The sequence below is a fragment of the Numenius arquata genome, chromosome 16 (genome assembly GCF_964106895.1).
Source record: "Numenius arquata chromosome 16, bNumArq3.hap1.1, whole genome shotgun sequence".
In the NCBI taxonomy this organism is placed as follows: Eukaryota; Metazoa; Chordata; class Aves; order Charadriiformes; family Scolopacidae; genus Numenius; species Numenius arquata.
Genome location: NC_133591.1, coordinates 13,195,671 through 13,218,207, shown reverse-complemented (window position 1 = coordinate 13,218,207; position 22,537 = coordinate 13,195,671). Strand labels below are relative to the sequence as shown.

General features: G+C 51.7%; 1 protein-coding gene across 1 annotated transcript in view; it reads left to right on the top strand.

The window, feature by feature from the left end:
* The first annotated feature begins 2,941 nt into the window (after nucleotides 1–2,941).
* TBX5 (T-box transcription factor 5) overlaps nucleotides 2,942–22,537 on the top strand; it is a 41,930-nt gene continuing 22,334 nt past the window's right edge. Inside the window, exons 1-6 of the mRNA XM_074159380.1 lie at nucleotides 2,942–3,575; nucleotides 6,154–6,329; nucleotides 8,080–8,174; nucleotides 11,073–11,192; nucleotides 12,097–12,244; nucleotides 14,539–14,691. Coding sequence (XP_074015481.1) covers nucleotides 3,557–3,575; nucleotides 6,154–6,329; nucleotides 8,080–8,174; nucleotides 11,073–11,192; nucleotides 12,097–12,244; nucleotides 14,539–14,691 — 711 coding nt within the window. The 5' untranslated portion in view covers nucleotides 2,942–3,556. The remainder of the gene's footprint in view (nucleotides 3,576–6,153; nucleotides 6,330–8,079; nucleotides 8,175–11,072; nucleotides 11,193–12,096; nucleotides 12,245–14,538; nucleotides 14,692–22,537) is intronic.

Here is a 22,537-nt window from a genome sequence, read left to right as displayed (position 1 = left end):
AAAAAAAAAAAAAAAAAAAGAAAAAGAAGTAAATTAAGGTGAATAACGCCAACACTATTGAATTAACTGGGCTGCTCCTAGTGAAGCGGGAGCTTTGCTGCTGGTTCCTCCCTTTTCATTCCCGAGAAAGAGTGGGTTTTCCTGGAGTTTCCAGCGGCTCCGTGCCTGCTTGGGTGATACACACTCGTATATGATACACATTCCCTCACACCCGCGTATGTACATATGTGTTATGTGTCTCGGCGTGTGAATACGTATATATTTATGTGTGTATATATATATATACACACACACGCATCTATATAGAGAGGTTGCACACACGGAGCCTCGCTGCATTTTGAATGGATTTCTTCGGGTGGGGGGGGGTTGGGAGGAAAAAAAGCAGGAATCTCACTGATAGGGCTTTAAAAAGAGGAGAATAATACAAATTAACCTTCCATTACTGCTGCAGTCAACCATGACAGAATAGGCCAGTTGCGTGGTTGGTGACGTCTCCGTGTCCTATAGGAGCAAAGCTCGTGAGATAGCAGCTATCGCCTTGAACTCTCTTTATTTTATTGGAGTATGGCTGGTAATAAACAGTAATATTTAATTTGTCTGAGACCACAAATCGGCTTCTAGCTGGAAGGCTCCTTCGCCTTGACATTACAGTCCTAGAGAGCCTGGACTTGGTCCCTTTTTTTTTTTTTCCCCCCTCCTTCTTCATCCCCCCCCCCCCCCCCAACCTGCAGACGGAAATAAATTCGATTTATTTGCATCGTTTTCGACTTGTCTTCAAGGTGTTTGAGAGCTAGTTTGGCATTGGAGAGGTGAGTGCTTTTCCCAGGCAGCGGCCGTGCTCGGGTTCGCTCTTCCAAACTTCAGGGATTTTCACTTTTGCCTTTCTTTCCGGCGCGGGGAGGGAAGCTCGTGTTCTCTCTCCCGAGGAGCTGCGAGAAACCTTTCTCCTCGCTGCTTTCATTTATTTTTCATATTTATTTATTATTTTTTTTTAAGAAAAAACCCTCATCTTTCGAGGCAGCTGGATGTCTGGGAGGGTGCTGCCCGGCGCTCCATCTGCAGAAAGCTGACCGCCTCCTTTATTTTTATTTCTCCCCCACCTCCCCTCTTTTTTTTTTTTTTTTTTTTTTTTTTTAATTCTTTCCTCTTTCCTCCCCCCATTTGCACCTTCCAGAGCAGCTCCCGGGCGATGGGAAAGGTTTGGCGAGAGACGCCCGGTGCCCGCTCGCCCCAAAAGGCCGGAGCCGGGGCCGCTCCCGCCGCCCGCCTTCCCCGGGGCAGGGAGGGGGGAGAACCGCCCGGTTCGCTCGTTGGTTTGTTTGTGTTTGGAAGGGCTCCACGGCTCCTTTCCCCTCTAAAAATAAGGAAATATGGGACAAGCTTTGTTCTGTTTGTTTAAGTAGCGTTCTCCGGTTTATTCTCCGCGGCTACAAGTGCAGTTATGTTATTATTCTTATTTGCGACCGTTTACTGTTGCCTGTTTCTTCTCAAGTAGTTGTTCGAACCGGCGAGCACATGGGAGAGGGTTTGGGAGATGCCCAAAGGAACACCCATCCCACGCATCCCACCCCAACACCCAACACCCCCCCCCCTCCCCAACTCACCCCCCCCCAAGACTTTTCCCTTCCTCACCTCAAACTTTTCCGGGGGCTCCCGGTGTTATCGCGCCCTGCGAGAGCTGGAAGCGCGGGTGGGTTTGCTGAAAACTTCCGCGAAAAAGGCACAAGAAATGAGAAGAAATGCCCGAGAAGGCAGAAAAAAAAAAAAAAAAAAAAAAGAAAAAAAAAAAAGGAGTTGAAGGATTTGCGGAGAGGGGGTGTGTGTGTGTGGCGGGGGGGGACGGGGACACGACGCTGAGGAGAAGAGGGTGGGGGCCAGGAGGAGGAGGAGGAGGAGGAGGAGGGTGGGCAGAGCAGATCTAAACCATGCCATTTATTCCGAGTCTTATCAAAAAATCCGCCTCGCCAATCTGGTTCTCTTCAGCCTGCAGAATGCGACAGGGAGGCTGTTTACCCTGCGCTGACCTATTCAACTTTACCCTCCAAATAATACATTAAAAAAAAAAAAAAAAAAAAAAGAGAAAAAAGAAAAGAAAAAGGGAGAGAAGGAAGGTGCAGATAATTCCCTCCTCCCCCCCCCCCCCATCTCATCCCATCCCATCCCCGCTCCTCGTTGACGGTTTGATTATTTGAGCACGGCAAAGAGCTCCGGGGGGCTGCGGGCCTCGGCCTTGGCGGTGGGGCCAGGGGGCGGCCGGGCAGCTCTGCGAGGGGTGAGGAAGAGGATGGGGAAGGCTCCTGGATGCCTCCAGAAGTAGGGACGAGGGGGCCACTTCCCCTGGCTTTCAGGGTTTCACACCCCCGGGGGGGGCGGGGGGCACCTTCCCTGGGTTTCGGTCCCACTCCGCCGCGGTTCATTCCTTTTTTTCTTGGGTTATACCCATTTGATGAGTCCACTTTGGGGGGGGGAACCATCCCCCCCACCCCCAATAAAAGGCCTCTGTGAGCACTAGCAAATATAGAGCTGGGTTTAAATCCACACGTTTAGGCTGTTTTTGAGGGCGGGGGGGGGGGGGGGAACGGGGACGGGGGTGGTGCGAGGTTAGCGGAGCCAGCGGTTTATTTAAAGGGGTGAGGGAGGGGAGTGAAGGGGGGGGGGGAATATTCCCAGGCGCTGAATTTTCTCTTTGGTTGGGAGAGATGGATGGAGGAGGGAGGGAGGGAGCGGGGAAGGAGGTAAGGGAGAGGGGGAGGGTTGCTGGGGAGTTTGATGATTGTCTTTGTGCCTTGTTCTTGTTTGCCGGCCAGAAAAATAGGCTGGAAAAGGAGGTTTGGGGGGGGGTAGGGGGGGGGGGAGGGGGCGGGAGGGAGGGCTGTGTGAGAGAGTGAGTCTCTCCGGAGCAGGATCCCAGCTGGTTGGGCAGTGGGTCCCGGCACTTGGCGAGCGGAGCTGGACGAGCCCACGTCACCTCCGCGCTCCGCTCCGCCGCGCTCCGCGCCCGGCTCCGCGCAGCCACGGCGGCAGCGCCGCGAACCTGCCCGGAGGAGCGGCGGCTGCCAGCCCGCCCGAAACTTTTTTTTTTTTGTATATTTTCCTTCTTTTCCTTTTTTTTTTTTTTTTCTCCAAGGGGGTGCTGTTTTCTTTTTCCTCTCTCTCGTCCTCTTCCTCTTTTTTTTTTTTTTAAATTACTCTTATTATTTTTCTTTTTATTATTATTCTTTTTAGGTGAGGAGTAGAAAGAGCGGGGTGGGGAAAACTGTATCTTCCAGATCAGGCTGAGAAAGGGTTGGGGGTGGGGGCTTTATCTTGGTCTCAGGATCCTTTCTAGTGCGTCTGACAACCTGGAAGTGTTTGGAGAGAGAGAGAGAGAGAGAAGCAGGCAAGCGGGCTTGCATTGGATAGATTTTTTTCTTCCAGGCTGGGTTTTCACATGCTGATCCGCAAATAAATAAATAAAAGGAAATATGCACACGAGAAGCCCGATCCCATTGTAATTTCCAGTTGCAAAGGGGGAAAATAGACACATACACTGTATAGATGGAGATGCATTGATTGCATGGAATTCAACGAGCAAGGTAACAGCTCTTCCATTGCCATGTATGTCCGTCGGTGTCTGTAATCCGTGCGTGCGGGTGTGCGACCGAGGGAGAGCGAAAGTGGCTGGCTGGGGGCATTGTTAGACACAAATTGTCTTTGCCGAGGAGCTGCGAGGCCTCGGGAGACGTGGGGTGCCGGGGAAAGAAGGAAGGGGGGGGGGGGGGAACTCTCTCCCCAGGGCTCCCGCGGTTGTGTGTGGGGCTTAGGGGGGCCGGGGCGAAGCTGGAACAAAAGCAGAGGGTGGGTTATTTTTTTTTTTTTTGTATTATTATTATTATTCTTTTGCTTTTTAAATTTCCCCCCTTCGTTTTTTTTTTTCCCTCTTGCAAACCCACTTGGTGCTACTTTAGCAAGGGAAGATGCATTTTTCATACAGCCACCGCGGCCTGGTTCTGTCAAGCTCCATTTCTTCTCAGAAGCTCTTTAAAGGGGAAAAAAAAAAAAAAAATAGAAGCCACGGATCTCCAATTGCTCTTAGTTGTTGGGTTATTTTTTTTTTTTTGCCGTCACCTCCCCCCCCCCCCTTTTTTTTTATTATTATTATTCTTTTTATATCTGCTTAATTATGTCTCGACGCGGAGAGCATCGGGGAGGCTCGCTGGAGCCGGGCTGCCCTGCGCTGCCATAGCTGGGTTCCTCTTTGTTTTAATAAACATGCTTTATTTATTTAATTTCCAACCCCCTCCCCTCCTCACCCTCCCCTTAACTTTGCCAGCTCAGGGGGAATAATAGCTCCAAGCTGGAGGGAAATCGATTAAAAAATGGATAACCGGCACTTCCCAAGCTGCAGGAAGGAAAAAAAAAAAAAAACACACATCACCACAGTCTAAGGGAAAAAAAAAAAAAAAAAAAAAAAGAGGAGGAGGGGAAGAGAAAAGCCTTAAATGGTCCCTGGAGCTGCGGCTCTGCCCCCGCGGGCTGTGCCCGGGCCCGGGGTAGCCGCTCCCGCTCCCCTCCGCGCACTTTCCGCGCTCGTAGCGGTTTTGCTTCTCCCCGAATTCAGTCACTTACTGCCCGGTGCCCGGCTGGTGTGCGGTGGGAAAAGAGCGTTTGGGAAAGGAGGGAGGGGGCCACGGGCCGGTTCTGTACACGATCTTTAGCTCCAGAGGTGTGGACCTGGAGTCCCTTCGCTTTTTGTCCTTTTAAATTATATATACGTGTATGTATATATTACCCACCACTAGCAGGGAAGATCATTTTCTCCCCCCTCCTTTCCGCTCCCAATTTTCCTCTGCATTTAAAGGAGAATTGCCTTTTTTTTTCTCCCCTCTTTTATTTATTTTTTTTTTTAAACGGCTTTTAAATATTGTTGCAGGGAGAAGGAAAACTCATTTCAGAACATTCTCATGTACTTAAAAACAATATTGTCTCCATATGGCTGGCCTTTCAAAAATGAATCCTCTTCTTTGAAACATGCAAGAGATTTTTTTTTAAAGCTACTAAAACTCCAAACTCCTTAAGAACAAAACCTAACAGATAATTCAATTGCTTTTATCTTTTTATTATTATTATTTTTTTTCTGCTTTGTAACTTTTACCATTCCTGATAAAGCCTTTAAAGCTACGTCAAAATACTGCTTTTAAGACTCACTGTGGTTGCTCGGATCTGATGTAAACCCTGTATTTTTATTTTTTAAGCTCGTTTTCTCTGCTGGTGCAGTTTTACTCTAAATGTTATGGCTTAGTTCACTTCAGCCCCAATTTCACCCCCCCCACCCCCGTTCACCAGCCCGACTGCGTGTTACCTTGCACAGTGTCTCGATCGATATTTGCACTTTTATATTTTAATTATCTCCTCCATCCTTTGCATTACTTGCAACTGTCCGGGGTGGGGTGGGGGGGGGAAAGGCTTTATTATATTTTTTTTTTAGTTTTTTTTCCCCGAGAAGTTGAATTTTCTTTGAAAATTGGGGCCTCACGTGTCGGTGGCATTTGCCTGGTCGAAACTGGAGTGGGGTGAAAGTTCCCACTTCCCTGGGAGCAAACTGGGGGGGGGGTGGATTTAAGCCCCCTCGGTCGCAGCGAGCCCGGGGGGTTGGAGGCGTTCAAGGCCCGGGGCAGGCTCTGCCCCCCCCCCTCCTCCCCCCCCCACCTTTTGCCCCGGACCCCTGACTTCCAGAGTCACTTGTGTGATGAGTTGGCCAGTCCACGGCCCCCCAGTGCCTTGCTCCCCGTGTCCTGCCAGACAGACCTAAAACACGCTGTTTACCTTTTCCGAAAGATGCATTTAATAATACCGCCTCCCCCTTCCCCTCCCTCCCACCCCCTTCAACACCCCCCCTCTCCCCCCCCCCCCCCCCAAATCCTATCATCCCTTGCGGGCTGCGATAATAAATAAAAGTCTTTATTTCTCCCTCTCCCAAAGTTAAAGGGCCTTGTTCCCTCCCCGGGCAGCTGGAAGTGAGTTGCGGGCAGCGCGGGTTGGTCAGGCATAGCGCTCCATTGCATATGTGTATATATATATATATATATAAAAATATATATATATATTTTATTAAACGTCAGCATTGACTTATGCGTCTCTTATCTCTGCTCTCTCCCCGATGTGTGCCTGCAGTGGGGGATTCAGCGAAGGAAGCTCGTAACATGGCGGATAGCGAGGAAGGCTTTGGGCTCCCGACCACGCCGGCCGACTCGGAGGCCAAAGAGCTCCAGGCTGAAGCCAAGCAGGACGCTCAGCTGGGGGCCACCAGCAAGTCCCCCACTTCGCCCCAAGCAGCCTTCACCCAGCAGGTAAGGACCCGCGCTCTTCTTTCTCTCCCCCCCTGGCTCTTCTTATTTTTATTTTTCCCCTTTCTCTGCGTTTTTCCCCCCAAACACCCGCTCAGCTGGGTGGCTGCTGCTGCTCTGGGCAGTGACGAGTCATTTTAGGCCCCACGGGAGCGAAAAGTCTCACCTGAGGCTGGGCCTCATCCTGTTTTGGTGTTATTTGGGGCGGTATTCGAGCGCTAAACCTGCGGGGATGCCCACCCGTGAATATTGGGGTGCTTGGAGGGGCACGCGGGGAGCAGCACCCCAAATAGCGGGGAGGGGTGCCCGCTCCGGCAGCGGCAGACGTGCACCCACGGGCGTCCACGCGTGAGTGTGCGAGCGCACACGCCAACACACACACACGCACACAGAGACGGCTGCGTGTGCCTGTATGTATTTGCTGTGGACTTGAGAACACCCGTGGGTATTTGTATAGGTATAAATAAATATATATACGTGTGTGTGTGTGCGTGCCCGGGTGTACGTATGTACAGGCAGATACAGCCGCACCCGTGCACACACAGCTCTGCCCGCACCCCCGCAACGGGCCCTGAGGGCTGGCAGGGGGTGTCACGCGTGGGCAGCCCTGCAGAGACCCCGGGGCCAGGCGCACCCCGGGGTGCCCCTCATCAGCCCTCACACCCCCTCCACCCTCCCTTACCCGACGCGACCCGGGGGCCGCGTGTTACCGGGACACGCGTGGGGGCCGGGACCCGGCGGACCGAGGAGGGCAGGCCGAGGCGGCAGCGGGGGCCAAGGTCGCCCCTCGGCTTCTCCTTCCCGACCCGGGCCGGGCGGTGCTGGGTGCCATCCCCCGGCCCTCGGCCCCAGCCGGCTCCGGGCAGCCAGGGGAAGCGGGGGGGAAGCGGGGAGAGGGGCTTTTCCATCGAGATCGCCTCTCCATCAGCGGCCGCGGAGCGCCCCCCCCCACGAGAGACCCGCTGGTCCCCCGGCAGGTAAAACCTCGAGGTGGGGGGGAACCTCCGCCCGCTGTGGATGCCGCCCACGGGGGTACCGGTGCCGGGCTTGCCCCGGGGCCACCGTGTGCATTTGGAAATCGTCGTCGTCCCCCCCACAACCCCGAAGCGTTTGGCGGGACCATTCGGCTTCATTTTCGGGGGGGGGGGGGGGGGGGGAATATGTGCTTGGCTCTGGGGGGGTGGGTTTCACTCTGTTTTCCCACACCCCACGGGTGGCGGGATGGATCGTCCCCGCGGTGTCCCCCAAGCGTGGGGTCCCGCTGCGAGCAGTCCTTGGGGGAGGGTGGGCTTCGGGGAGGGGGGGGAAATAAAAGGATAGGTCGAGGGGAGTGAAGCTGGCACCCCACGCCTGCAGAAGCGGGGCCGGCCGGGTGTAAAGCACTCACCGGCGGGGCGTACATCACCCCCGGGCTGACCGGGCCGAAGCGCCGGGGTGCTGCTGCTCCGGGGGCGGCCGGGCTGGAGCCGATTCCGGGTGTTCCCTGCCTTTCCCTCCCCAGGAGCACCGAGGCCCGCAGAATCCTGCCCCAGGCCCCCCCTCCTCCCCGCCCTTGCCCAGCATCACCGGGCTCCGGCCTGAAATCCCATTCTCCCCGGTTTTGCGGCCGGATTTTCCCGGGAATGCCGCGAGCTCCGGCTTCCAGCTCCCGGCCTTTTCCCTCCCGGGGCCCCGCTGCCCCCTCCCCGGTTCTCTCCGCATCGCTGACGGTTTGTGCCTTACCCCCCCCCCCCCCCCCGCCCCTCTTTCGCAGGGCATGGAGGGGATAAAAGTGTTTTTGCACGAACGGGAGCTGTGGCTGAAATTTCACGAAGTGGGGACGGAGATGATCATAACAAAGGCCGGGAGGTAAGAGGCGAGGGTGGGGGTGCGTGTGTGGGGGCCACATCCCCCTTGCGTGGCTGATTCTGCCTCGTTTGTGCATGTTTTCGGGGAGGGGGGGGGGGGGGGGCAATTGCCTATGCGGGAGGGGGGCAAAGCGGCGTGGGTGGGGGTGCGTGTCCGGGGCCACAGCCCTGCTCTCCTTGGCATTGGTGCGGTCACGTCTCTCGTGTGCGAGACAACCCCCTCCGTGTGTGTGTGTGCGTTTCTGTGTGTCACGACCCCCCCCGTGTACGTGTGCCACGGCCCCCGGGAGCCGCCACAGAGCCCTGCCCGGCGATGCCCCGGCGGGGCCGGCCCTTGCGGACATCCCTCCCTGCCGGGATATATTCCCAAGAAATTGTTTCTCCTGGCTTCTTTCTTAACCAGAACAGTTGGATCGTTAATCCCAATTTCAGGCCTTTGGAAGCTTTCCAGGCGAAGGCGAGCTGCAACCACTTGGCCCGAAAGCTAACCTTGTTTAGAGCAGCTCGCCGGGCGATTTCGTTATTGTTGTTGTTATTATTAATTATTATTACTACTTTTAATTAAAAGGACCAGCTCTGCGATTTTGCAATGCCTGGCGCTGTTTACAGAAGTTTCGCGTTTATTTCGCGCACGCTGAGGCGAATATATCCAAACCACCTACGCCGCCCCCTTTTAAAAGTATATGCCGGCTTAAGCTACTGTTTATATACTGGGAGCAAGGCTGTTTAGATGCGGAGATAGACGTGTCCGCAAATAAGTAGCGTGCGGATCTAACCGCGCCCAGATACGCGGTTCTATACGCGCGCGCGTGTGTGTGTGTCTGCGTGGGTGTGTAGAAAAATATACAGCCTCGCAAATCCAACTTTATTGGGGCTGCGCGTAATCGATTCCATGACCGGCTTAGGAAACCCGATCCATGGATATTTATACGTGTACGAAGCGATTTAACGTTATCTTTAATATTAATTTAATATTAATATGTTAGAGGACTGTTAAATTGAGGAGCTCCCGAGGCAGCGAGACCCACTAAAATAGTCTCTCCAGTCCCATCAGCAAACTGGGGGCAGCCCGAGAGAGGCTCTTTTCGTTGTGATTTTTAAATTAAAATCCTCGGAGGAAGCGGAGGGGGGGGGGAAGAAAAAACCCTCCTCCACGCGTAGAAATTGTAGTAGCTTTAGATTGCAAGGGCGCAATAAACAACGCGGAGTCAAACTTTCCTTTGGCTCTGTCGCCTGGCATTTGTTATGGTCTTCCAAAATTTGCCTGAAGAGGGAGAAAAAAAAAAAAAAATAATAAAAATAAATACCGAGCTGGTTGTATAAAGTTTTAGCGAAGAGATCTGTCTCCCGGCTCGCCTTCCCCTTGAACCTCGCTGCCGCTGGGGGAAAAAAAAAAAACCAAACCCAAAAAATCGGTTTTAAAGAAGGGTGTTGTGCCCGAGGGGAAGCGGTACGAAGAGGAAGAGGGGGGAAAAGTGTTGGGGCCGGGGTCCCGCCGCCCCCCGCCGCCGGGACACGGGCTGGGGGAGCGGAGGGACCTCTCGAAAAACCCCAGTTCCCACAGAAAAAAAGAAAAAAAAAAAAAAGGCAGCTCACGGAGGGAGACATAAACCACCTTGCAGAAATTTCAAACAAATATGGCAGTGGACAGAAAGCTCATCTGGAGAGCAATAAAATAGACATTTACAGCGCGGGGGCTTTAGGGGAGATACGGGATAGGTTTCCTTATTTATATAATTCCCCATGTTTATTGTTGGAGAAGTCCGTGTTCTTGCCGGTCAGGTGTTTTCGATGGAGTTACAGATCATTCCTCAGGTGGAATTTGGTTTCTTCTCCCTTAAAACGTTGAAGCTAAATACCCGCTTTCTTCGTTGGTAGCGTTTTTCCAACCCCCCCCTCCACCCACCCCATCCCCTCCAGCTTTTTACAGCTGAATTAAAACCCAGCCCAGATGCCCTATCGCAGAGATAAGAGCCCGAGCCTCGGAGAGGAGCGCAGTATTTTTAGAGGTGTGGGGTGTTTTTTTTTTTTGTTTATGCGTATTTTAAGTCCAGGGATACGTTTTCATCTGCTTTATTTTTAAATATTTGGAAAGCTCAAAACTAAAATAACACCGGTGTTTTAAAGTCCCTGCCTTGCAGTAATGGAAAATATTTCGAAAAGCCCCTTGTCTTCAGTGTGTATCCGAGTGGTTCCAAGGATTTGTCAGGTGTGTTTGCTGATGACTCTACACGGATCCCACAGATTTGGTGTCACACCTGAGAGCGTGTAGGGTGGGGGGCTTTTTTTTTTCTTCACATAGAACCGTTGATACACATAGGGGTGGTTGAAATATATGTATTTTAAATATATATATTTATAGAAATATATATATTTACTTTTTTTTTTTTTTTTGGCAAATCTCCCCTCCTGTTCCAGCCGTTTATGTCTAGAGGGAAGTAACTTGCTTCCCAAAGTTCTCACGACCACATTTGTTCGAAGAAGGGAGAGTCGAACTCTCGGCGAAACAAATAATTAAGAAAAATAGGAACGGGCGAGCAGGCACACGAGTAGGTGAATAAATAACCCCGCCAGCCTCGGAATTACGATTCTGCCCTGATAAAATCGCCTGTTTCGCCTCAGCTGGGACGCGGGGGGGGTACCCGGCGGCACCCAAACATCTCCCACATCCCAGGGGAAGGGTGCACCCTTTCTCTACCTGAGCCTTTCGGGAAGGTCCATCCACGACCGTGGTGTTGCCCCTTTTGTTAAATGTCTCCCCCCTCTTTCTTCTTCCACCCGGTCTCCTCCTCGTAAGCACACACGCGAAAACCACCTTGGAAAACTTTCCTTTCTCCGCTTTTATATTTATGTACTTACTTATTACTATTATTATTATTGTTATTTTTTTTTTATATAGGCGTATGTTCCCCAGCTACAAAGTGAAGGTCACTGGACTCAATCCAAAAACTAAGTACATCCTGTTGATGGATATTGTACCAGCGGATGACCACAGATACAAATTCGCAGATAATAAATGGTACGCACCCACGGAGGGGTGGGGAAGGGGAAGGAGGAGACCCCTGTGTCGGGCTTTTTGGGCTGACCAGACCTGGGCAGCCCAGGTTGGGAGATACCCTTGAATCCAGCCACTCATCCTTCTTCTTCCTCCCCCCCCAGCAAAGGAGAGATGTTGGGCTGTAGGGGCTTCATCTGAGCCTCTCGGGATGCTCCCAGAGTCCTTGGGAGAGAAATGCGGGGGGGAGGGGGGGGAAGGGGGAGAAAAAAAACCTGTCACAATTAGCTACCGATAACTGTAATCCTGTTTGACGATGGGACTATTGGCTATTGTGGAGCCAATAGTTTAATTATATTAAGGAAGGGCATATCTCCGGGCAGCAAAATCTTTAAGGATTGGTACACAGTCCGTCTTTTACTCCTGGTTTGGGTGCTGGTAACGGGGGGGGGGGGGGGGGAAGGGGGGAAGGATGGGGTTAAACGGGGAAACAAGGAGAGCGATCTCCGACGGGAAAGGTGCCAAAGATCTCGATTAATTCCCCGAGCAGTGTTTGGAATTGTCTTTTTTTTTGTTTTTGTTTTTTCGCCCCCCCCCCCCCCCCCCCCCCCAAGAACGGTGTGACCGACCGGTACCGCGCTGCCTCCGCATATGCGTATACCTGAGCGGGTGGGAACCCACCGGGGGCGGTGGTGGTGGTGATGGAGATGGGGGTGCAGGAACCCACGGGAGGGGGTGGAAGGGGTGCAGGAACCCACGGGAGGGGGTGGAAGGGGTGCAGGAACCCACAGGAGGGACCCCACCGAGGGGGATGGATGGGGAAGCAGGAGCCCACGGGAGGGACCCCATCGGAGGGGATGGAAGGGGGTGCAGGAGCCCACGGGAATGTCCCCCCCGCCCGGATCTCATTACCCGTGTCCCCACGCAGGTCGGTGACAGGGAAGGCAGAGCCGGCCATGCCCGGGCGGCTGTACGTCCACCCCGACTCCCCGGCCACCGGCGCCCACTGGATGAGGCAACTGGTTTCCTTCCAGAAGCTCAAACTCACCAACAACCATCTCGACCCCTTCGGACATGTAAGTACCGGGGGCGGGAGAAGGGCACCGCGCCCGCGGAAGGCTGCCGGGGGCCCCACGCGTGTCGTCCCCCCCCCCCCCCGCCACCAAGGTCGTGGCGACGCCACCCACCCGTTGTGTTGGTGGGGTGTTATTTTCTTCCCCGAGAGAAGATGAACCCAAATGAAGGACACCCTCCTCCCCCCCCCCCAAAATGGAAGCGTAAACCTTAAAAACGGGCTATTTCACAGCACTGGGTGGGAACTGATGGCAGATCCCCGGGGCCTGGAGTCCGCGAGTGGGCGAAAATTGCGCGGCTTAATTGAGTATTTAGCTACCTGGTTTTAACCACACGGAGCGTTAAAATCCGCCCGTTGCCCCCGCGAATTTGGCTAACAGGTAAAACCAATCAGGCATAATTATTCGGGGAAATAGGACCTAAACCCATGTGGATCCCTCGATCCACCAAAAAAAAAAAAAAAAAGGGAAGAAAAAAGCAACAATAATTAAAGATAATAATAAAAAAATTATATATTGAAATCCCACTAGACCTTCTTGGACGTAAAAAGGTCTTTGCTAGACCCTTGGGGCCGTGAAAGCTTGTGTGAATTCTGCAGCCAGAAACAGCCCTCCTTCGAAGGTCTCCAAAGATGCGTGTTCCTCTGAGCAAATATATATGTGCGTGTATGAATAATATATATATCTATAAAAAATATATATATATAATTACTTAAGCGGGTATGCGAATCCAGATCCCGCCATCCCTTTCCAAGAGCGTATTTTTCTCCAGTCTCATTTCAACACTTCAGTTTCATTTTTTTTTTCCAAGGGTGGTTTTTTTTATTATTATTTTTTTTTTCTTCGCTTTTTAATGATAAATCTTGTGTTATTAAATCCCTGCCCACGCGGTCGCTGAGAAGCGAAGGGGGGGCCCCGCAGGGCAGAGCGGCCAGACGAGCCCCCAGCCCACCCCAGTCCCGAGCATCTTTTTCCCCTCCAGCTGGGGGGTTGATTTCTTTTTCTATTTTTTTTTTTTCTTTTTATAATTTTTATTTTATTTTTGCCTGGAGCTGGTGGTAAAACGGTTTGCAAGCGCTGCTTTCCAGGGATCAGGACCTTCCCCGCTCCCCCGGGAAGCGGGAGGGCAGAGCGGGGACTCCGCAGCAGCGCAGCCGAGGGGGGAACCTCTCCTCACCCTCCCCGCCCCCCCCCCACCCCCGGGGTGGTTTTGGGGAACAGTCCCAGGGGGTGGGGGGGGATCCGGCCCGGGGGGACGGGGCCAGGCATCCCCCGCTGCGACCAGGCGGCTCTGGGGAAAAGTCCCTCTAAACAAACCGAAGGCGCTGAGGGGACAATAAGGGACTTCAGAGGAGGAGCTGCACCAGGAGTCTCTCAATTAGAGTCGCTGTAATGAAATTAAAAACCATTAGATCGTTCACCGTTGATGTCTACGACTTTCCTGGATGTCAAAGCAATTTGCTTAAACCCCCGGGACGGGGGAGGCGGCGGCGGGGCGCGCTGCGTCTCGCTGTCGCCAAGGTCCGGCAGTCATTATCGTGACCGAGAGGTCCCCCGCCGCCCCCCCCCCCCCCCCCCCCCCCCGCCACCTTCCCCCGAGATTACCCGGTACCGAGCAAGGACCGCTTTTTATCTTGAACACAGCGTGTCCCGTCCCGTCCCCCCACCTCCCCCGCTACCCTCCTCTCCCATCCTCTGCGGGTGGCTGGCGGGGGGGACACACACTAAATCCCTCCAGTTCTCCTCTTCCTCCCTCCTTCTTGCCTCTTTGCCTTCCTGGTGGGGGGGGGGGGGGGGGGGGGGGGGGCGTGTGTGTGTGGGTGTGTTTGAGATGCCCGGGCCATCGTGGTGTTGAACTGGGAGGTTTGGGGGGGGCGGGCGGGCTGTGAAGAGCCTGGAAAGGCGGAGAGCCCCCACCAGCAGCAGGTTCAGGATGCCAACACCGTGCTGGGGCAGGGCAGCTCCGGCCCCCCCCGAGGGGGGGCGGGTGGCACAGCAGCACAGCCCAGGGCTGGCGGGGGCGGGGGCAGAGGGTAAGAAGCCACTTTTTGTCGCATCACCCGGCTCTGATGGGCTCCTTCGTTGGGGGGGGGGGGAGAGAAGGGGGTTTTCTTGATAGATTTGTCCCCCCACCCCAGCACCTAAGTCTGGGGCAGCCCTAAGGAGGGTGAAGATTTTGGGGAAAGGGGGTGCGAGGACCTGAGGGCCCCTCTCCCCCTCCCCGGGCAGGGGGTGGGTGCGTCGCGCTGTATCCCCTCCATTCCCACGGGATGTCCTCTCCTTCTCCCCTGGCCCAGATCATCCTGAACTCCATGCACAAATACCAGCCCCGGCTCCACATCGTAAAAGCGGACGAGAACAACGGCTTCGGCTCCAAGAACACCGCCTTCTGCACCCACGTCTTCCCGGAGACCGCCTTCATCGCCGTCACCTCCTACCAAAACCACAAGGTGAGGGGCTGGGCCGGCTCTCCCACCGGCAAACTGCTTCCCCTCTCCTGCCCCCCTCCCGCGGCTCCTCCCGAGGGCATCGGCTCCCCTTACCCTTTTTCTCACACACCCCCCCGCCCCCCGGGCCTTCTTCTTTTCCCCCTTTTTCTCCCCTTCTTCTTTCCCCCTTTCCCCACTTTTTTCTCACCCTTTTTTCCCTTCTTTCCTCATTTTTTTCCCTTCTTTCCTCATTTTTCTCCCTTCTTTTCCTTCTGCTTCTCCCCTTTTTTCTCCCCTTCTGCTTTTCCCCTTTCCCCCCTCTTTTCTCCCTTCTTTCCTCATTTTTCTCACTTCTTTTCCCTTCTGCTTCTCCCCTTTTTTCTCCCCTTCTGCTTTTCCCCTTTTTTCTCCCCTTCTTCTTTCCCCCTTTCCCCACTTTTTCTCCCTTCTTTCCTCATTTTTCTCCCTTCTTTTCCCTTCTTCTTTCCCCATTTTCCTCCCATTTTTCTTCCCCCCTTTCCTTTCCACCCTTCTTCCTTCTCTTTTTCTTTCTGCCCTTTTCCCTCCCCTTTTTCTTTCTGCCCTTTTTTCTTCCCCCTTCTTCTTCTTTTCCCCCCTTCTTCTTCTTTTCCCCCCTTCTTCTTCTTTTCCCCCCTTCTTCTTCTTTTCCCCCCTTCTTCTTCTTTTCCTTTTCCTCTCACCACACACCCATCCCATCCCCTCTGTTATTCCTGGCGACACAAAGCGCCTAAAGACGGGGCTCAGGGTGAGCCGAGGGGGGAATTAGCTCAACAGGATGGTTTGCTCAGAGAGGAGACGACCAAGTGAGGAAGTTGGCTTTATCTTCTTTCCCCCCGCATGGGTCAAAGCCTTGTAATCTGGAGAAGGGAGCCCGGCGCTCCCCTCCACGGCCGGGGCGCTGATAACCCGGGCTGCCCCCCTCTTTGTCCGGGGAAGGGCTCCTGCCCCAGCTGGCCCTGTGGGGAGGGCGGCGGGGGGCTGCGGGCTTGGCAGCGAGCAGGCTCTGGAAGGAAAGGGAGGCTCTGTGCCTGAAATCAGCTCCCCGCCTGCCCAAGCAAAACAAAGCAAAAAAATATACATGTTAAATAAGGTTTTTTTCGGGGTGCTGCTGGGTGGATCCTGCTGTCTCCCCCCTCCACCCGTCCCCTCTGGGAGGACCCCACTGCAGGGCTGCTGCCCCATCTCCATACCCTGCTAGGCTTTTGGGCTTCCCCACCCAGCGAGGATGGAGGAGGATGAAGGCTCAGGGCTAGGGTAGTTCTCAGCAGATGTATTTAGCGATGCCTTTCACCCTTCTCTAGGGTAGAGCCCCATGAAAAGCCAGTTTTCCTTTGGAAAAAAACCAAGCAAATTCCTCCCCAAATTGCATAGAAAGTGGCTACTACAAGCTCTGGTACTTACGGGCAGGTAGGATGGTTCCTTTGCGCTTGAGAGAGAGAAATCATGCACTTGTTTTTTTTCAAATGGAGAAAGGTCATTTAACACCCCGGATAAATCCTGGATGCTTTCCTGGAGATGTAAGTAGGAAGCTCCTAAACCTGTGCGAAACGATTGCGTTTCCCCCGTCCATCAGCTGGCAAGGGAGACGCAGAGAGCAGAGGTAGGCTGGAGAAGAAAGAGTGTTTCACCGTAACTAGGGAGAAAAGAAAATACTTCCCTGCCCTTTAAAATAGGAGCTGTTGGCACAACCAGGACAAGCAAACCGAATCCAAATTGAGTCCTCGCCAAATTATGCCTTAAATTATAACTCCACTGTGGATGCTATAAAATCAAGTTTAACTTCTGCTTGATGGATTCGGAGAAAGAATATAATATTAATAGAACTGGGAGTTAATAAAACAGGACACACGGCTCGTTTTAAAGGCATTTCCCTATGAGAAAACAGACCCGAATTTAACTGCTTTCCTTTGAAGAAAAATAGGACTGTTTTATAGAAAAAAAAAAAAAATATTATCATGCAAATAAAACAAAAGCAAAGCAGAAACATGTAAGTACAGTAGTTTGGGAAAACTGCCATATTAGGAGGAGCAGGAATATTTGATTGTAAATCAACAACATCTGGTTGATAAGAAATGACATCTGCGTATCCGTCTCTGTCAAAACATACGCACTGACAAACGCATGAATCCCTACAGACACACACGCGCTCGCATCCCGGCAGACACATGCACACGCACACAGACACCACTACATATTTTACACACCCCCCTACACATTTTACATGCACTTACATCCCTCAACGCCCCCATCGCCCCCCCAATACACGCAATTCTTCTTCTTGCTGCACGGAATCGTTGGGGGAACAAATAAAGAGTGGCTGTAGCCCCAAGATAAAGACCCAACTGAGAAAGATAGAGCCGTAAAAATAAACCAGGGGAATGATCTACCCTAAATGGCATCTCCCTCCAGGGAAGGGAATAAAATTTGTAGCTTGCCCCAGTGCAGATGGAGAATAATACTGGGGCTGAGGCGGCTGCAGCTGATGCTGCTGCAGATGCTGGCTGTGCGGAAGGGGTAACATCCTTCGGCTCAGCTCAGTCGAGTGGCAAGTGGGGGTCCTTTCCACAGGCAGAAAGCCGAGTTCAGCTTTCACAGCTGAGATGTCGCCTGGCAAAACATATTTTCGTGTTGCAACGCAGAGTGCATTTCCCGTTGCCATAAACAGTGTCAGTCCCATGGGTCTGTGTCTGTCTGCATCGAGGTCCCCGAGGAGGCTCTGCCTGTCCATCCCCATGTCTCTTTGTCAGTGCACTACCCATTTTTTTTCCCCCATTTAAAGCCATTTCTCTCTCAATTCCACCCATCACCTGTAGCGCATCCTTCCTATCCACACAATCACACACAGTTTATACACACCGACATATTTTACACATAGTTTTTATACACCCATGTAATCTACGCACACACATATATACACGCAAACAAATTATGCGTGTGTTTTAGATTTCCAGAGCTATGTTATAGGTGAATTATATTACAGTATTAATTGTATGACTTGCCCGCAGATGCATTTGAGTCTGTGCTTACACAGCTTATAGAAATACCTGCCTGATTTCGGATCCGTCAATTTATTTCCATAGCACAGCTGCAATCCCAGTGTAGGGCTTGTGCTTATTTCCCCTGATATTTTAGGCAGCCTGAAAAGATATTTAAGCCCGCTGGGATCTCTCCCTCCCCAGCTCTGCTGCCCAAAAGGAGGCTTAAGCTAGGAAGAAAGTTTTGGTAAAGTTTTCAGTGGGGTTGTCAGCAGCTTGGCCGACCACCTCCCCCCTCTTTGCAACCCTGAAAAAATACCCCAGAAATATTGAGGTGTTAAAATAGGTCACATGCACATTTCATTTCCTTGCCATTTACACAATGGGTGCTTGCAATCAGGTTGATTCCCAAATATTAACTTCCCCTGCAGTTAAGTACCATTTTGCTGTAGCTTAAATCATTGTGTTACTAGCTTGTATTTATTAGGTACGAGCTCGCTGCTTAGGACCAGGAAATGAACCCTAATAGACAGAAATAATTAAGGTTCTGCCCTCACGAGGGTTCTTTCAAAAGCAAGAATTCACAACAATTATTCTCATTAATTTTTACAACCTACTTTCCCCGTTAGCTGGACTTGGGCTTTATATTGGTTTTCCCCCCTCAGGATATCCGGTTTTATGCTGAACTTTCCCCCCCCCCCGAAGTTATTTAACATTCTTGGTAGCCCAAATTCTTTTTAAGGAAACAATAGCCCCAGCTGGGATGCTATAGGCACCCAGAAATGCTCTGTGCACCATAGCAACGCAGAGAACCAGGGCAGGGCCTGGCTGAAGACTGATTTGATGTGCTCCCAGGTAGCCAGCGGGCATGGGGGAATGTGCCACGTGGGCTTTCTGAATATATAGCTTCATCCCATTCCCCAAAAGACCCCTGTATTAAGAGAGTGCTGTTGGGTTGGTCAAGTCAACTGGTGCTCCGTCCTGCTGAATTTTGGAGAGCTGCCTATGTTGCTCTCCTGCCAGCACGTGGCCTTTGCCACTCTGTGATAACGTCTCTCAGGGTTGTGTAGGCATAGCTGTTGCTGGAGGAGGGCAGGTCCTTGGGATCGGGATGTTTTGCTCTGAGTGCTCGGTTCTTCTTGGCTTTGGTTGCAGGTAGTCACCTCCATCACTTCAGTAGAGGCTACCAGTGTGGCGGCCCAGTTGGCATCCCATGGAGTGCCTCTCTGCAGAGACTGGACCCAGTCCAGTCTCCCAAATCAGGCCTGCACTGCTGTGTCCCCCAGACCCTCCCTGCCCAGCTGGGGGCCATTGGCCCTGGGAGAAAGGGCAGCCTCTCTCTGTAAAGGCAGGCTCCTCTCCGAAGAGGGGTCCCCCAAGCGCTCCCTGGGGTTAAGTGAGGTGAGACATTGTATCTCCTCTTCATCACTAGGACTGGTGGCTTCTCTCCAGCCCTCGGTCACTTGGGGACCTCAGTAAGCTCTTCTCTCACTGACCCTCATCGTGGCTCCTCGCATCTCTATTCTCAAATGCTTAGTCCTGTTCTAGGCTTTGTTGGGTGAATGCTTCCTTCAGGAGGTCTTGTGTCCTTCACAACCTATGTCTGAACCAGTCCTGTCTCCCTCTGCCCCTTTGTCCTCAGTCTTGTCCCTGCCTCCCTGGCAGCCCCGGGACAGGGTGCTCAGCCAGCCCCAAGCCCCCAGCCCCTTTTGGTCCTTGATCAAGGCCCCCTCTCCAGGCTCTGCAAAGACACTCTATCTCTCTCCCGCCTCCTGACCCGTTTCCTTCCCCCCAACCCAACACTGGGCAAGGTCTGTCTCTTCTCATCCTCTGTTCTTGTCTCCCAGTTCAGCCAACAGCTTCTTCAACGAGCCCTTCTGTCTCACACCAGTACCTCCCACCAGCCACTGGCTCTCAGTCCCTCCCATTTCCTTCACTGGCTTCTGGGTTTGGCATCTTCTCCTCCTTGCCAGCAACCCCCGCCGGCTTCCCCTGGCCTTTACCTCAGGCTCTGAGTCCCAGCTCCCCATCCAGCTCCTCTGTTTGGCCCAGCCAGATGTATGTAGTCTCAGCAGGCATCTTGTCTTCATCTATTTCTTTCCTTCCCCCTGCTCTGGTTTGGCTTCCTCCTTCATGCTGACTTGGTTTCCACCTGGGGTACGTGAGAGTGCAAAAGAAAGAGGCTGTGTGCTTTCAAGCCTGAAGCCCAGCCTCCCAGTTTCTCCCAGCACAGCTGGCTGCAGTGGTGGCAGGGATGGTCCTGGCCAGTCTCTGCCACCTCTGGTCACCTGCAGGGCAGGGACAACATGTATCCCCACAGCACAGGGAGGTCCATGAGTGCTCAGCTCAAGGGTAATGACCTCAACCTCTTCATCACTAAGTGGGGTGACCCGAATGGTGATTTTTTTTTCCCCACTCAGGTTTTTAAGTTGTCCAAGAGGGGTAGATGGTCACAAGAAGAGAGCTAAGGATCCCCTCCTTGCAGAACATGAAATCCCTTTTCCAAAATGGCCAGCCTTTAGGACAGTTTCAGAAGAGCCCAAGAGGGTCAGGGTGGTGTGTTGTCCCTTAGCTGAAATGGTCAAAAAACATAGGACCAGTTGATATTAAAATAAGTAAATAAAAAGGAGCCAAGGGCAGACACCTGATGTGGAACATTTCAGCCCTAGCAAAGTTTTGTGAAGTTAGAAGCAATTGAGAAAAATTTTATTATAGCAAGTGCTTGACAAAAAGTAATACTAAGTGGTAGTTTTGTCCCTGGCCATATAAATATTCATGAGCCTGTAGACACACATACCCATATGAATACATGGCTGTGCCAAACAACCCAAACCTAAAGCGTCTTCCCTCAATCTAACTAGATGCAAAGCTAAATTTTATCATGTTGGAGCTAAAGATGCCGTTGGAAATGTCTCAGCAGAAGCGCGTTGTGGTCAGTTAGCCCAGAGAAAGGAGCGCAGAGGAGTGGCGCCGAGATTTCAGTGGGAACTGTCGCTTCCCGTTAAAGTGAAGATGAACCCATAGGTCAGACAAGCCCTGGAAAGTGTAAATGTGGAAGGCTTCACCCTGGAAAGCTCTCATCTCAGAAGGGTCTGCAGCAGCTTTAGAAATCAGTGGTCAGAAGCGAACTTTGCCATCGGTTTCTTTCAGTAACAAATACGTAAACAAAGCCCTACAGTTTTATTGACTCTGTGCTATATAATTTAGCCCTGGGCATCCTGTCTTAATGACCTTGCAGGACGTTGTATTATTTTTATTTTTCATGATGTAATTGTCATTTGACTTTCTGACAGCTTTTTCTTTCTCCCCCCAATGAGTTACAGTCAATTAAACAGAGTTTCGCTGTGGCAAAGTTGATCCAGAAGAAGGTTATTTCCACCCAGTTGTTTGCTTTTCCACCTCTGAAATAGTTTGTAAGTCAGACAAAAACTGGCCAAACAAAATATCTTCCACAGGTTATTTTCTAAAGCAGGGATTCACCAGCTTTTTTCTCTATTTTCTATTTTGTTTTATATGGTTTTCTTAAATCTGGCTTGGACTCTCCTGGCTTAGTACTAGGGCTGGTGCCATGAGTTATCTAGAGAAACTCTGTTCTTGAAAGTTCCTGCTGAAATCCATCTGATATACACCAAAGAGCTGAGATTTAATTAAAAACATGTAGTCCCTGGTTTCTAGATGCCTCCAATCTAGCAGATCTTTAATTTTAAGGAGGCTGAAGTTAGCTGTATTTCATGTGGGGCTTTCTGCCACCAACATATATGTTAATGCCGTTGCTTGTAAGAGTCTTCCTGATGAGGGCTGGAGGACTTCTCTACTCCTAAAGCAAGGTATTTGCAAGGTCGAGGTCCCATACAATATTTTGCCCGACATTTTGTGGGCGATTAAAGGCTTGATTCATCAAACAGGGCATTCAGCTGTGGTCCTTAAATTAAGGTCCTTAAATTAGCCATGTTGACGGCTCCTTCTCTGGTGAATGGAGAGCGTTGGGGACCTGTGAAGGCAATGCTACCCACCTCAGAGCCCCAGTGCCCTCTGGCAGTCCCCATCTCCCTCCATTGATTCCAGCAGGAACACCGGGAGACGAGGTTCCCAGTGCAGGCGCCTTGGTTAAAATGCCTTTGGTTAGGTTGGGATGAATCCGGCCCTTTGTACATTTGTGTGCCGGTGCCAATACTGTAAATCCTCGCTCAGTGAAGGACTTCACTTATGCAAGCAAATATTGCCATTGGGTTCGGCAAGGGAGGACAACTTGTACATTTAGCGTGCTTCAGAATGCAAATTGCATAGAAACATTCAAAAAGTTGAATAATGCCTATTATTCATTATAGAAACGCCACCTCCTCTCTCCGGTGGGAACTGATAGGCAGTTTCTTTGCAAAATACACAGCTGGTTGTCTAATTATTAGGAGCCTTTAATTATAAAATGCGCCCCTGTTTTACTGCTAGAGAACAGCTCAAATGGCAAATTGGACCAAACAGATTGTTTGTTCACCCTTCTCTGAAATCCAAAATGTGTGACAAAAAAAAAAAAAGCAATGCACTGTTTACAGACTAAATTAGGTCCTGATTTAATGAGAATGCTCATGTGGACAAGTGTAGGGGTGATGGGGTTTTGTGTGAGATTTGGGGTTGAATTGAGCAAAAATGGCAAATTTTTTCCATTTATTTTCCAAATAAATGGAAAAAAATATGCTATAAGATGAGAAAAATAGCAAAATAATCCGGCGGTGCAGACACCTGGCGGGGTTTGCTGTTGACAGAAGCCGAGCCAGCTTTTTCTCTCTGAATTTTGGCAAAGAGGTGGGTCCAGTTGTGTGTGCTTGACTTGGTGAACACGAACCTCTCTCTGTTCCACCGCCATTAATCTCCAG